Source organism: Seriola aureovittata, chromosome 10, assembly GCF_021018895.1.
Source record: "Seriola aureovittata isolate HTS-2021-v1 ecotype China chromosome 10, ASM2101889v1, whole genome shotgun sequence".
In the NCBI taxonomy this organism is placed as follows: domain Eukaryota; kingdom Metazoa; phylum Chordata; class Actinopteri; order Carangiformes; family Carangidae; genus Seriola; species Seriola aureovittata.
The window spans coordinates 11,263,579-11,277,883 of NC_079373.1; the positions used below are offsets into that span (position 1 = coordinate 11,263,579).

A 14,305-nucleotide genomic window follows, 5' to 3' on the forward strand; every position below is an offset into this window, starting at 1 on the left:
CGAGATAGTTTCAGTTTTCTTTGCGGCAAACCAGAGCGTTCAGCGCGAGCGGCGGGTGAAACCGACGCGCTGCCTCCAGGAAGTGTCCTCATACCAGCAGAGAGGAGCCGTGACAGGTCGGCTGGTTGTCGTCAAAGCGGCGTGAAACCGACCACTGGCTTTCTCCAAAAAACACTCAACAAAACCGGGAATGAAAGATAAATACCTGGTGTGAATTTGTAGGTGGTAATCCTGGAGTGTCACTGACCATCAGGTGAGTTTACAGCGAGTGAACGGCAACATCACTGTCTATGTTAGCATGTTTGCTAAGTTGTTATTGCAAATAAAACGACACTGGGGCGAGGTGGCGAAACGAGCTGTGTTTTAAGATTTATCATAGCTTCAACAAACGTTAAGACATTTAACAAAGCCATGTTGCGCTCATATTTATTTGTTTTTAGGCTTTGGGCGACTTGGTGGTTTTGACTGGACGGTTAGCATCAGTGTCAGCAGACGGGTCTCGTGATGCCGATTGCCTTGAATTGGCCGATCTAATTGCCCGTTGTGTTTGGTTGTGATAGCGATGCAGCAACTCAACAAAACAGTTACTTTACCCTGTACAAACAAGTTAATATTACATCGCTGTCTTCTTCTCAACCTGAATACTTCTCAAACACTGAACTCGTGTAGGCTACATGACGTACTGGTACTTTTCTTGGCTAAAAGCATTTCCACTCCACAACAATTCAGAGAATGAATTGTATATTTGCTCCGTTTAACTCCGTTGACTTAACGAGTTAAGGTTTTACATGGAGACCATACGATGAGCTTACAAATCGTGATGCATTGAAATGGTTTAAACAAGCCAGCAGTTTGTAAATAAGTTAAAAGTATCTCAACCTCGACTAACTACAATAGCAAAATGTTATTTATACAAAAATTCATGTAGTGTGTAACTTTTTATCAATTAGTCGATCAACAGAAAATTCCTGCAAATATTTTGACAGTCAAGCAAGTATTTTGTTCATTTTTATGGAGAAATGGCAAATAGTTTCTGTTTCTAGCTCCTCCTCCTATTTGTTATTTTATAGACAAATACATTATTCACTAATCAAATCATTGTAAGTTGCAGCTTTAAATGCAAAGAGTTAAAATAATCTGTTTACGGTTAAGGTCATTTCTCTTAATTGAGGACTTCTACTTTTGATGTTATCTGAAATGCATTTGCTCACAGTAGAGTGATAACAAATAGAAGGTCAGAGGTCAGAGTTCACTGCTGCTTCTCACCTTCTTCTGAGGTTCCTTGTGTCAACTAATTTATTGCTGAGAAGCATTTATGTTCCAACATCTTATTTTAAAACATTTTTCTAGCATTCACACAGTATATGGTAACAGTAATGATCTGCAGCTTTAGTTTTGCTTCTGCTTCCTTTTAAGTTCATGTAAAACCACAACAAGGAAACTGAAGTCTAACTATCCTGTGTTTTGAGCTGAGTGGTGGTCTGTGGTCCTGTCAAAATGTTTTCTGGCAAAAGTAACTGACAGATCCAGGACCAGGATACTACAGTAGGGATGATATGTTTTTTTGTTGTTGTTTTTAACATAAACCCCAGCCTAAAACAGAATTTTGTGTATGCAAATGTGAAGTAAAGAATTAATTATGTGTTAGTGGTGTCTTCCTTATGTGGGTAATGACTAGAAAGATCAGTAAACTTTGCCAAGTTGTGGATGTAGGCTTAAAGTCCGAAAGGGGGTGTTTCACCAGGCTGGAGACAGTGTAAGTGGAGTCATGCCTGGTCAGTTTACTAACAGTCATGTGATGCAGCACAGCTGAGAGCTGTGGTATGTGAGAAAGCGGGGTAGTGACTCTTTAAGGCTCACACATTTTTTATGCTTCACTGACTCTCTCATTCTCTCTCAGTTGTGGAGGATCACCAGGAAAGATGCCTCTGATACCAGTTGTGCCAGAGAACCACAGTCATGTACTGGCAGAGTTTGACTGCCTCGATCCACTGCTGTCTGCACTGCGGCTAGACTCCGGCAGGCTCAAGGTAGGTTTCACCATCACGTGTCTGAATGTCTTAAAGTTTTTACAGCAGTGCAGAATGAGAAATTACTGAATTACTTGCAGTTAAAACAATTATTAAACATATAAGGTTGGGGCGTCGTGTGGTGTAGTGGTCTAAGCAGGCGCCCCATGTGTAGAGGCTACAGCCCCCGCTGCAGTTGGCCCCGGTTCGAGTCCCGCATCGGACGGCCTTTGCTGCATGTCATTCCCCCTCTCTCTGCCTCCCCATTTCCTGTCTCTCTCCACTATCCTGTCCAATAAAGGCACAAAAGCCCAAAAAAATATACTTTAAAAAAAAAACAAAAAAAAAATATAAGGTTGCGTACCTTGTTCTCGCCAAATATATTTTAAAAAGATTGAAACTGTCCTAGTCTAAGAAGTGGGTGCACTAAAAACACAAGTTACAACATGTTATCACAAATGTTTGTTTATCGAACACCATCTTTGCATGAAGGGGATGAGTCTGCGCCTTCTAAATGTAAATCTGTTGTGTTACAGTGTACATGCTTGGCAGTGTCAAGGAAGTGGCTGGCATTAGGAACATCAGCAGGGGGGTTGCACCTGATTCAGAGGGAGGGCTGGAAGCAAAGGATCATCCTCACTCACAAGGTAATATGTGGCTGAGTACCTATTGTGCAGAGTGCTGCACATTACAAGGAATGCAGTGTTCGTATGTTTCTGTTTCTCTTCATTTCCTGTTAACTCCTCATCCACTGTGTGCTCTTTTTCAGGAGGGATCTATCACTCAGGTGGCATGTTGTCCTCATGATGAAGATTTTGTTGCTGCAGCAACAAGGTTAGACTCTTGTCTAAGGAGTAAAGAAATGTGTCATACTCATCTGCCCTCAATCAAAATGAGCCTTTGTCATCTAATGTTCTTCTTCTTACCTCATATAATGCATATCTCTGTTAGTTGTGTTGCCAGTATTGCTCAAAGTGTTTGTATCTGGTCCAGTCAGGGGCTGGTGGTGGTGTGGGAGCTGCAGCTGGAGCGGCGGGGTCGTCCAGAGCGAGTCAGTGTGTCCTGGGAGCACAGAGGTCAGGCCATCACTGCACTCTGCTGGGACACCAGCGCGCTCAGAGTTTTTGTCGGGGACTCAGGAGGCAAGGTGTCCTTCCTGCGTGCAGGATCCTCCAAACTGGGCAAGGTATCATCTGCTGATTCACAATGAAAGTTGTCTGTCTCCTTTAATATAAATTTAGCTTTTTAAAATGTTTAGGCACTTTGTAGTTGATCCACTTGTGGTTTGGTATGGTTCCAGAGCTTAATTGAATCAGGTCTTGATTTGAGCCAAGTGATAGAGGTTAATGAACTCTCTGACCCCTCTTACTTCACAGGGTGTTGTGTGTACATTCAAACATCAAAGTGAGATCCAAGCAGCTGACTAAAGATCTAAAAATAAAGATAATTGATTAATACTTGGCATGTCCAACAAAGTGAAGTTGTGATCGACTTGTAAGTGCTGTGGGAGGAAGAGATGGGGAAAAAGACTGTAAAGCAAAAACAGAGTTCAGGGTTAACTGGCTACAAGAAACCTTTGGGAGCTGTGATTTCTGCACAGTAGATGTTACCCTTTAGTGCTGGTTGACTGGGTGCCCAAGCTGTTATTTCTTTTTGATGTTGATTGGTTGATGTTGATACTGAAATGCTCTACCTGTCAGGAAGGTTGGAATGCAATCTTAAAACGTAAGGCTGGAAAATGGAAAACAGTTGGCAGGCATGCGAAAGTGTAAGCATTTGCAATTAATAGGCTAAAATAGGTAAAACAACTGAAGTAATTTAAAGCTGTTTTCACATACCATAATATTTAGAAAAATCTTTTCCATTCACAAGAAATATACCTGACATTTTTTTTTTTTTTTTGACACTCAGTCGGGATTCGGTCAAAATGAACCGGTGTCACTCCCGCTTGCTGTGCCCCAGTCCTCTGTTATAGCTCTTTTTGATATTTCATGATTCATATCAAAGCCCTATATGATCACTTTTTTTCTTTGTGTCCAGGGGTCGTTTGTTATCTTCCCTGTTCAGACCGTTACCACTGTAGACTCCAGAGTAGTTCAGCTTGGGTACCAAGATGGCCGCCTGCTTGTGTCTTCCCTCAGCCGCTGCTATCTGTGCGACACAGAGAGGTCAGTAACAATATGTTTGCATATCTCTTGTGTCTCTCATAGGGAAATAGACTCTCAGAGGACCCATGTTAATGCCCCCATATAGATAAATATTGTCCTACTTAAGTGTCCTTTAGCAAGATGGTAAATCCATATTCATTGAAACACTGATCTTGACATTTATATTTTCATATTCAAATTCTACAATTCTACATTTCTCTGCTCATGCTAGATACTGTTTCTCTGTATCATTTGACTCTTTGACCTTGCATATGAGAAGAACGTACAGAAGACTGATAAAAGTAACATTTATTAACGTCCTCTTTTAACCATTTGTTTACAATTATAATGCATCTAAATCTATATCAATTTGGGTCATTAATGAATGAAGAAAATGACAATTAAGTTCGGTCCCCAAAACATCTCTGTCAAAATGATGATGTTTCATGACTCATGAAAATCTCCTTTCTTTAAGATGGACATCTCTCAGCAGTCATGTATTTCTGTCTTTACCTACCCTCAGGGAGAAGTTCTGGCGTGTTGGAAATAAGGAGCGTGATGGGGAGTACGGAGCTTGTTTTTTCCCTCAGAACAGGGGATTATTAGTTGGTCAGCCACCCCTGCTGTACTGTGGCCGACCGGGGTCTCGAATGTGGGAGGCCAGTTTTAATGGCGAGGTTCTGAGCACCCATCAGTTCAAACAACTACTGGCCTGTCCTCCACTACCTCTCATCACTTACAGGTACTGATTGTTCCTGCTTTCATGTTCTCTTTTGTTAAAGGCCAAACTGCTAATTTGTCCTTTCGTCCTTGTTACCTGCAGAAATGAGCCGCATTACAACCCAGGGCAGAAGAGCCCCCAGTCAATTGCCTTCCCTAAACTGCTTTATTTGGGGTAAAGTAACATATCCTTTCTGCATTTTATCATCTCTCTTGTCAGATGTGTCAATCTTTTTTTATTATCGAAAACCAAGCTCAAATATGTAAATTACAGACAACATGATTTAAAAAATAACTGCAGGTGAACCTGTCACCTGACAAACTGTACCCTTCATTTACTTGTTTAGAGACCAAAACCTGCTGACATGGACTGATTCAGCCATTTATATCTTCACACCTCAGAATGGACAATTGCTTCTGTGGACTGAAGTCAAAGGTTTGTTTGCTGCTTTGTCTCCAAAAATCAAAACTGGAATAATTGAACTCCCAAAACATGTTCATAAACACACTCTTTTAGTGCTGCACAGTCAATATCATGTAACCATATGTGTCAGTTGTCCTGGTATAATTTTTGATAACTATGATCATAATTGTTTGAATGATAATTTCAGCAGTGATCACACATACCCTCTCTACCTATGTTTTTTCTTAGCTTTAAATTGATCGAAAGCTGTTTTCTGGTTTTGTAGACTTGGTTGATATCGCAGTCTACCGCAGTGAGCTCTTCTGTCTCCATGGTAGCGGACGTCTGTCCCACCTCTCCCTGTTATCTGCAGAGCGCTGTGTTGAGCGTCTTCTGCGTAGGGAGTCCTGGCCTCTGGCTGCTATCATCTGCTGTATGTTTCAGCACACAATCACCACCAGCAGGGTAAGACGGCTGCTGCTGCCGTGCTAGCTGGCCTCGTCTCAGTGTAACCTAGATTCCAGTCTTATCTGGGCTAAGCTGTTCGTTTGAATTCTTGACTTTCTGTATTACTAAGGATAAAGGACAGGACATACCTGTTGACCTGAGGTGTCTAACTTTCAATGGCCTGACATATGACTAATGCTGTTGGCCAATAAACATTATTATACTTGTATTACATAGGTAACAAGGCATTATCACTATGGTTAACCTTATAATCTTGTAAGACTTTACAGGCTGTAGTCATTTATATTAAAAGTATCAAAATGCATTGTAAAAGATGAAAAGGTGAAAGATAAATATGAAAATACCAAGTTTACATATCATGGGTTCAATTTTTAAGTATCTTAACCACATTTCTTATAATCAGAGTAATGGCTTGTGTGTTCGTCACCTGAGTTGAATTCATATGTTGGTAGATCATGAATTTAAGTCCAAACTCTTAATTCAGGCCAGGAAATGCATTCCCATCGACCGCCTTGAACATCTCAAGTGCCAGCTCAGTTCCACCACACACATGGAGCTGACTAGCCAGCTGGAGGAAGTCATCGCTAAGCTGGAGCCTCTGGACTCCGCCTCCAGCAGCCGCAGGAGCAGCATCTCCTCACATGTGAGTTAAACTTTCTGTAGATGATGCTTCTGCACCGTACAAGGTGTTTGCACCACAAATGCAAACAATTAGCACCCCACTGCCATTTCATGTACTTACTTTTCATTTACTTACTAGCTTACCAATTGAATCCTGTTGCTATGGATACCATTCAGTTAATGAAGGACAAGTGTTAGCAGGCTCTAGCAGTGGAATTAAACTTGCATGTGTCAGCAAACATTAACCAGTAACTCGTCATGAGGTCCAGGGAGCTTCATGGCATCCAGAATAATTCCACATCAACCAATTACATCGTGGTTTGACTACGTCATCTTCTGTGTTTTACACAGACGCAGCGCACCGTTGTGAACAAGAATATGCATTCAATGCATTTTTATTTATAAAATTGAGTGTATTGTAACTGAAGCATGCTGCTTCTGCTAATCTGAATACACACAAGACAGTGAGTGTAAAGATATCAGATACATGTATATCATTATTCAGGAGAGCTTCAACGTCCTGGACTGTGGAATCTATCGTGTGATCAGCCGCAGAGGGAGTCAGTCGGATGAGGAGACGAGCTCCCTCATCAATCAGTCCATGTCAGAAGAGGAGAGGCTCAAAGAGTTCAGTTTTGTGCAGGAGGAAGATCAGGTGGATCAAGGTAAGAGGCAGATGTTGCTCTGTAACATTAGCTGACAGAAAAAAACAGATGCTGCCAATAAAAATGACTGCTTTCTTTAAACATACAAAACTGTCATTCAAAATTATATTGTAAATAGTCCCTTTGGTACTGTCTAATTTTAATGGTATGAATAAACTGATGATGAGTTTTAATATAATAGTATATAATATAATACAAATAGAAGTGTTAATATAATAATTACTGCTTCCACTATTATTATTATTAATAATAATTACTATTAGTAGTAATATAATTTATTACCAGATGGAATCAAGTTCAGCAGAAAGATATTTTATTTGTACATTAATTTCTTAAGACGTCACACATAAATAATGGCTGCAAAAAGACTTGGTTATTATTATATTTATGTATATAAACTGATTTTCCCTAACAATTTGATAATAATAATAATCAGATAACACCTGTTTTGTGATATATTCTTTCTGATAACTTCTTATTATTTACTTTTTATTCAATCTGTAAACTCTGGCACAAATACACTGGAAGATTAGGATGGACGGATGAACATTTATATTTACCAGTAGTAACGTTTTTCTTTGTGTCTGACTCTTTCTCGCTCTTTGTATTTTCTCTCTACACATATATTGTGTGTGTGTGTGTGTGGCAGGAACAAACGTCGTCTCTGCCTCTTCTTGAGTTCAATTTGAACAGAGTGAAGTTATTTTCAGTTTAATATCTACCATTCAATTAAAGTAACAGAATAACAAAAAACAAAACATGGTGGAAAAATGCTAAACAAGATATTTGTATTTTGGATAATCTCTAGCTACGGAAAGAGTTATCAATATAAATGTGACTGATAATAATTTTACTCTTTGACTTTATCTCAGTTGTCATAACAATCATAATAATGTACCTGCCTCTTGTATGTTTGCTACTAAAACTGATGTGTTTTGCAGTTGATTTGAACAATACATAAAATCATACAATCAAACATTTTGCGGCACCACTGGATTTCCTGGATCTGATGACTGTCATGCTTTCTGAATATAACCTTCACTTTGCCTGATTGTTAATACCAAGTTTCTTCTCTTCTCCATTGTATCACACATATATCACCATTTTGGTTCTGTATTTTTTGTATTGTGCAGCATTTGATTTTTGTTCTCTCTATAGTGGCGTCCTGCACCTTTGCGCCATCTGCTTGCATTTTGCACTCTCCCTGTCATCATTCCCCTCCAGTACTCCATCCATCTGTGTTTTTCCTCTGGCTCTTGCCCCCATCTTTATTCAGATCCACAGAGCAGTGAGCGTCTGGAGGCTGAGCGATCTGAGCAAGGCCTGCAGTTCCACCTCCCCCTTTCATTCCGCCCCAAACCCCCTCGCATCGCACTGCAGGCCGTCAGAGACAGGTGAATGTCCAGAGAAATGAAGGACAGACATGCTAACAGCCTTAAGCAGAAGACAATCAATGCAATCTCATGCAACCCTGCAGCGTAGTTTTGAGTTTTTTTAATTATATTTGAACACTGATGAAATTATTTGTGGTTTGTACCTCTTTCATTTCTTCTGAGGATTGAAACTCCTCCAAGCCTATTATTCAAGTGCAGCTGTGCTTTTAGATGGCTTACTTCCCCTTTTCACTGGAGACCCACATCTAGTTTTTTTTAATTCACATTGTTCATCTGTGAAGGCACATGTGGCATGTTTCATTTCAAGGCATCACACTCAGTCATTTGTCATCAATATGAAATGGTTTATGTTTCGTAGCACAGTTCAACTTTATTTGATTCAATTTTCTTTTCCACAGTGTTTCTAGTTTTGTTAAGAAGACAACAGAGAAGATCAACACCCTCCAGATGAACTCTGAACTCTGGCAGCGGCCTGAATTTAGAGAGGGCGGACAGTCCGAAATGTCAGCCACCACAGCTGCATACTCAGAAGAAATGGAAAATGAGTAAGTACAGAGAACACACAGAGAAATTAGACCACAGTTATTTCTTCTTTTCTTTGACTTTAGGCCAAACTTTAACCTAACACTCTTTACCTTTGCTATGAATAGACCACAAGAAGAGAAAACCATTGAGTTATATTTGTCTTCACAGAGTTTATGATGAAATGCCTAACACGGAGGCCGACATGCAGGAACTTCGATCAGCAACAGAGCGAACTATGTAAGTACTGTTCTGCATTGTGTCAGAATCCCCACTGCAGGATTTCACAACCCTTTTTCAGAACCCATACTTTGATATTTAAATGTTACAAATAATTTCCAAACATCAGCTCCCAGATCCAAGATCCTTTGGTGCTTCTAGATCCAGTCTGCCTGGGAGAAATTCTACTGGAGTGGCTGCCGGTGTTGGAGCGAATACTCGGACCTGCAGATCTTGGGTCAGCTGCTATCAGTGACGCAAACATGGATGGACCAGCAGAGGAGAGATGGGAGAGGGATGATCTAAACTCCTGCTCAGAGCAGCCGGAGGAGTCTTCCTGCTCATCAGGAGAGGCAGCAGAGAACGTTACAGAGGAGAGGAAAGAAGAGTCCCCTCAGATCAGAGAGCGAGAGGACCAGTGTGGCTCAGCGGAGAAGGTGTCTGAAGTGTCTAACTGGAGCCATCCAGAGCCTGTGCGTGTGGTGTCCCCCAAACCTGTACCATCAGATCTCCTGGCTAATCTCACACAGCTGGCCACATTATACACAGAGCTGAGCTGCTTTAGAAACCAGGAGCAACCACAAGCATTGGGCTGCACAATTTTCCTGCGCCGTTACTTCTATCTGCTGGATCAAGAGCGCGTGAGAAAGATGTGCCTGCTGTGTTACCAGGAGCAGCCAGATGTGCAGAGCTCCTTCGTTGAGGGCATGCTAGGTCAGAAGCTTCTTCTTAAATTGCTTGACAATACCATACCAACTCAGGTTTATTTTATTTTTTATTTTATTTTATTTTATTTGATAGGTACTGGTATTTTCACCTTTCACATTTCACAAATAAGGAAAAATGTATATTGATAAAAAATATATATATATATATATATTTATATAATGCTTACTACTAAGAATAATAATAATAATTAGTGGTAGTAGTAATACAATAATTACCAGAAGTAATCAAGTTGAACAGGAAGATAATTGTCTGAACTGTAACTGTCTATAAATAAAATTTAAAAAAAAAACAGAAAACACACCTAATAAGAGACAAAAAATCAGCATTGGGCTGTCCCTGTTGGAAATTGAAATTGATTAAAAAATGTAAATAAATTAACAAAATCAATAAAAGCAAATTAATGAAAAACAATGCTGTATTTGAATTGGTACAGATATTTCAAAATTTGTCATGTTTCCTCTGGGTACTCAAGTAAAGGTCCTCAAACGTCCGAAAAAACTTTTCTTGTTTCAGAAATTAATCAAAGTAGATCTTCCTTTTGAATGATAAAAACATTAATTCATCATTAAAATGTTTTTTTAAACAAACAGAGAATATGATGATTTCCAATTTACATGTTTTTGTTTTGTTGTCACTGCCCATTATTATTTCTAAATGCAGATCTGGTTGAATTAGAAAACGGTCTGCATAAATTTTAGCAAGTAATCACATAGAACCAAAATAAATGAGAAATGAGAAGTTTATACTCTTGTAGTTTAATTTATGTGTTTTCTCCATAGATCTGACTCAGTCCAGTAAGGTGGTGGAGGTTATTCAGAGAGGTGATTTACTGAGATCCCTGCGCAGTCTGAGAGAGCTGCAGCCCTGGAGCACACCTCCTCTCCTCGCTCACTTACACAGGTCAGTGCCCGTAATTCTCTCATCTACTCATAATATTTAAGTTGTGAGGGACCTTGTGAAGTCAGTTTACCCTGTTATTATCCAGGCTGTATGAGAAGCACGGGGAGGCAGCTGTACGCTCGTTTTCCCAGTTCTATCCTACGATAACTCCTGCTGACGTAATGACCATGGCTCAGAAAAGCCACTTCCTGGCCTACCTGGATAATTTGGTCCAATCACGAACTGAGGAGCACAGGTAGACCGTCAGATTTATATTTCTGTCAAAGAAAGACATTGAATTCTTTTTCTTGCCTAATCTTCATCATCATTCATTATTTATTACTTTCTCTAGGTTGTCATTTTTGCAATCCCTTCTTGAACCAGAATCACTGAGACAGGATTGGTTGGAGCTGGCACTTACCCATGATGCTCCTCAACACTGTGATACCCTAACCCCTGATGGACAGCCCAGGTCTGGTTCTATTAATGTGTCAAAATAACATCTGTGTACCGTCTCTGTATCATTGCATCTGATGTATGCAGGTGTGAAAAGTATAGAAATAATATTTTATTTAATATTTACTCAAATGCCTGGTAGGTTGTCTGTATAAATCTGAAGGTAGATATCAAATAAAAAAAAACAGATAAAATCATTATATCTGGACTGATGTGAAGTAAGCTACTATCGTGAGTATGTTTCATTACTGGATTCTATTTAGGCCAAGATACTGAAGTGAAACTAAAATATAAGAATAATTGTAACTGTGAAGCCATGTGACCTCTGTTGCAGGTGGCATTCACATTGTTTCAGTTGGGGTTACGGACGCCTGCTGTCTCTGCTGATCCGTCTCCCTGCAGACCTGTCCTCCAAGCAGAAGATGGCAGAGACATGCCGCAGTCACGGGTACGTCTAAAGAGCATGCTGTCTTCGGCTGTTGATGGCAGTGTTTGGTAGTGAGTTTACAGTGTCATGTATAACCTTTTGTATGTGTGCATGTGTAGATACTGGACGGGCTACCTCCACCTCTGCTGTGAGCTGCAGCGTCGCACAGAGGCGTTCTCCACCATTTGTCAGCTGGATGACATCAGCCTGCTGGAGGAACCTGAGGGTAAAAGTGTTTCTCACAATCTTTTCCTTACACAGCTGAGAGGAGAGTTTATTGCACTGTCAGGAGTTACTGAGATACATGCCACACATCTGCTGCATTGAAATCCTGTGCACACACACACAAGACGGAAGTAGTGCAGCATGTTTACATCAACTATGTACTATGACCTCACCACCAACACAAGATGTGGGATCACCAGCCAAGGCAAACACACAAAGATGTACATGAATACACAACAGACAAGTTAATCTTGTCTAAACCCAGACTAGTCTAAGACCTAGTATGAGAATTGGTCAAGGGGTCGACAGTCCCTGAGATATCTAGAAGAGAGAACACTACAGCCTACAGTAGGTGATGTCAAACTGTCCGATGCAGCAGAGGATGATATTGGACAGTGACCTGCAGACAGACCCTGAGGAAGCAAGAGGAGTGATACTATTTTCTTAGTGACTAGTGAAATGTATAAGCTGCTGTGATGAAATGGGAAATATAGTAAAATACAAAAATCTAAACAACCCTTCAGTAAACTGGCAAATCACAGTGATGATCATATGGTGAACATCAAACGTTGTCATGCAATTGTGCACTAAGTTTGTTAAATTTACTTTTAATTACATCAGTTTTGGTATCATATTTAAACTCCAAATTCATTCAGATTAAGCCACTATAAATCGTAGGTCAAGCGTGTTAGAGTTACCCCAGTGAAGAAAGGCAGTCTATCTGCTCATGACTTGTATGACTAGGAGAAAATTCCAAGTACGAGAAAATTGGTGAGTGGCACAAATTCTCTTAAACCGCTCATCTTGTCTTTCAGAAGTTCACTTTCAGTTGGTACAGTGCTTGAACCAAATACTTATCAGTATTGACAGTCAGCATGTAGTTATAAATCAAGAATTGTACAGGTAATTAATGATTCATCTTAATGACTCATTTCATTTGAGTGAATTATCTAGCAACCTAACATCTGCACTCTCTCTGTTGTTATTTTCCAGGTGTTGAGCCCCAGTCCTTGGATGAATGGAAGCTGTTGATCCAGTTGTCTCAGCAGCGCAGCAGTGTGGGAGACTCGGAGCAGGTCGCAGGTGTGAATGGGAGCGGCTGGTCTAACGGCTCAGCAGACTGTGGAGGAAAGATGAGCCTGGAGAACCTGACCCTGATGCTGGCTCGGACGGCCGGACCTGACCGAGCCCTGGCTGTCCTGGAGGAGTGTGGGGTGCAGTTGGTTCTTTCCCCCCACTCCAAACTGGTCTGTGAGCTCCTGAGAGTCACTGAGAAGAGGCAGAGGTGGGTCAGGGTGCTGATTACCACACTGTGAAAATGTTATAAGCCTATAAGAACGGGACGCAGTTCCAGCATTTCTTTCAGATGTGTTTTTAAAAGCAGAAAAAAAACACTTATACAAACAGCATCAAAACAGACGTAAGTGTAACAGATGTGTCAGGAGAGGTCAAGAAGCTTATGTAGATACAGTGGACTTTTCCTTCAAATGTAGAATACAAACCAACATGATTGAGCAGTAATATTGAAGGAAAATTATGAGCATCCCCCTTCAATACATACACCTTGATGAGAGTATTATTATAGGACAACATGTTTGCCCAGTCTCAGAGAAAAGGATTATGAGACAGTTATCTTAGTGATCTGAAGCGATCAGAATCAGAATGTGCTGTTTCTTGTGATTTTGTTTCAGGGCGATGATCCAGACGATGCTCGAGCGCTGCGATCGGTTCCTGTGGTCCCAGCATGCCTAACTCCAGATCAGCGCTGTGTGGACAGCAGCTTCTCTAACATAACTAACACTGAATGTAATGTAAGTGTAACTGCTGTTGAAGCTATGGCTTAATTTATGCACTGTGATATTTATCAAAGCTTTCCAACTCGAAATGAAGGTACTTAACCCCCCGGTGAAAGCAGTATTATCTTTTTAACTTTTAGTTCATATTTGTTTTGCACGGATCTTTCCAGTTTTATCCTCTTCATTTCATTTACTTGCCAATTGTATCAATATTCAGGTGTAGTTCAGGGTATCATCACCTTACTCTTTTTTTAATGATTGAGGTTAAGCATGTACAGTAATCAAATATTTCATGTCCCAAAAAACTGTCAGTAATAATAGTGAAATGTTTAACCAGGTGATATTATGTGAATAAAACTGTGTGTATGAAACATCATGCTCTTTTTTTTTTTATTTTCTTTTTGATACAAAAGTTTTGGTCAGCATATGGTCATGCTAAACCCTGGTATTGTCAAAAAATGTGTATATTTTCACTCTTGTATCCATGACAAAAGCAGTATCAGGTTGGTTTAAACTTTAAGGCAAACCACCCAACTCTAACAACTTTCACGGCTTGAAACTGTTGGGGTGAGGTGTGGGAAATATATTTTTTTGTGATTTGGATGAAATTATGTGCAATATTTTT

The 14,305-nt window shown here is 40.2% G+C and overlaps 1 protein-coding gene across 1 annotated transcript; it reads left to right on the forward strand.

The window, feature by feature from the left end:
* Positions 1-34: 34 nt before the first annotated feature.
* hps5 (HPS5 biogenesis of lysosomal organelles complex 2 subunit 2) lies at positions 35-14,051 on the forward strand. The gene is made up of 23 exons (XM_056386511.1): positions 35-253; positions 1,901-2,030; positions 2,546-2,656; positions 2,779-2,843; positions 3,003-3,195; positions 4,050-4,177; positions 4,680-4,898; positions 4,980-5,051; positions 5,224-5,312; positions 5,566-5,744; positions 6,232-6,390; positions 6,874-7,033; positions 8,310-8,427; positions 8,826-8,972; positions 9,121-9,189; positions 9,299-9,882; positions 10,677-10,797; positions 10,883-11,032; positions 11,129-11,248; positions 11,567-11,680; positions 11,779-11,885; positions 12,878-13,169; positions 13,576-14,051. The coding sequence occupies exons 2-23, from the start codon at positions 1,923-1,925 to the stop codon at positions 13,634-13,636; spliced, it is 3,366 nt and encodes a 1,121-aa protein (XP_056242486.1). The 5' UTR covers positions 35-253; positions 1,901-1,922; the 3' UTR covers positions 13,637-14,051.
* The last annotated feature ends 254 nt before the right edge of the window (positions 14,052-14,305 follow it).

What these genes read in the sequence shown, in the direction of transcription:
- hps5 (XM_056386511.1), top strand. Translation starts at nt 1,923, where the DNA reads ATGCCTCTGATACCAGTTGTGCCAGAGAACCACAGTCATGTACTGGCA. An exon ending in TTTGTTGCTGCAGCAACAAG is followed by an intron (nt 2,844 to 3,002) that starts GTTAGACTCTTG and finishes TATCTGGTCCAG; the next exon opens with TCAGGGGCTGGTGGTGGTGT. An exon ending in GATCCTCCAAACTGGGCAAG is followed by an intron (nt 3,196 to 4,049) that starts GTATCATCTGCT and finishes CTTTGTGTCCAG; the next exon opens with GGGTCGTTTGTTATCTTCCC.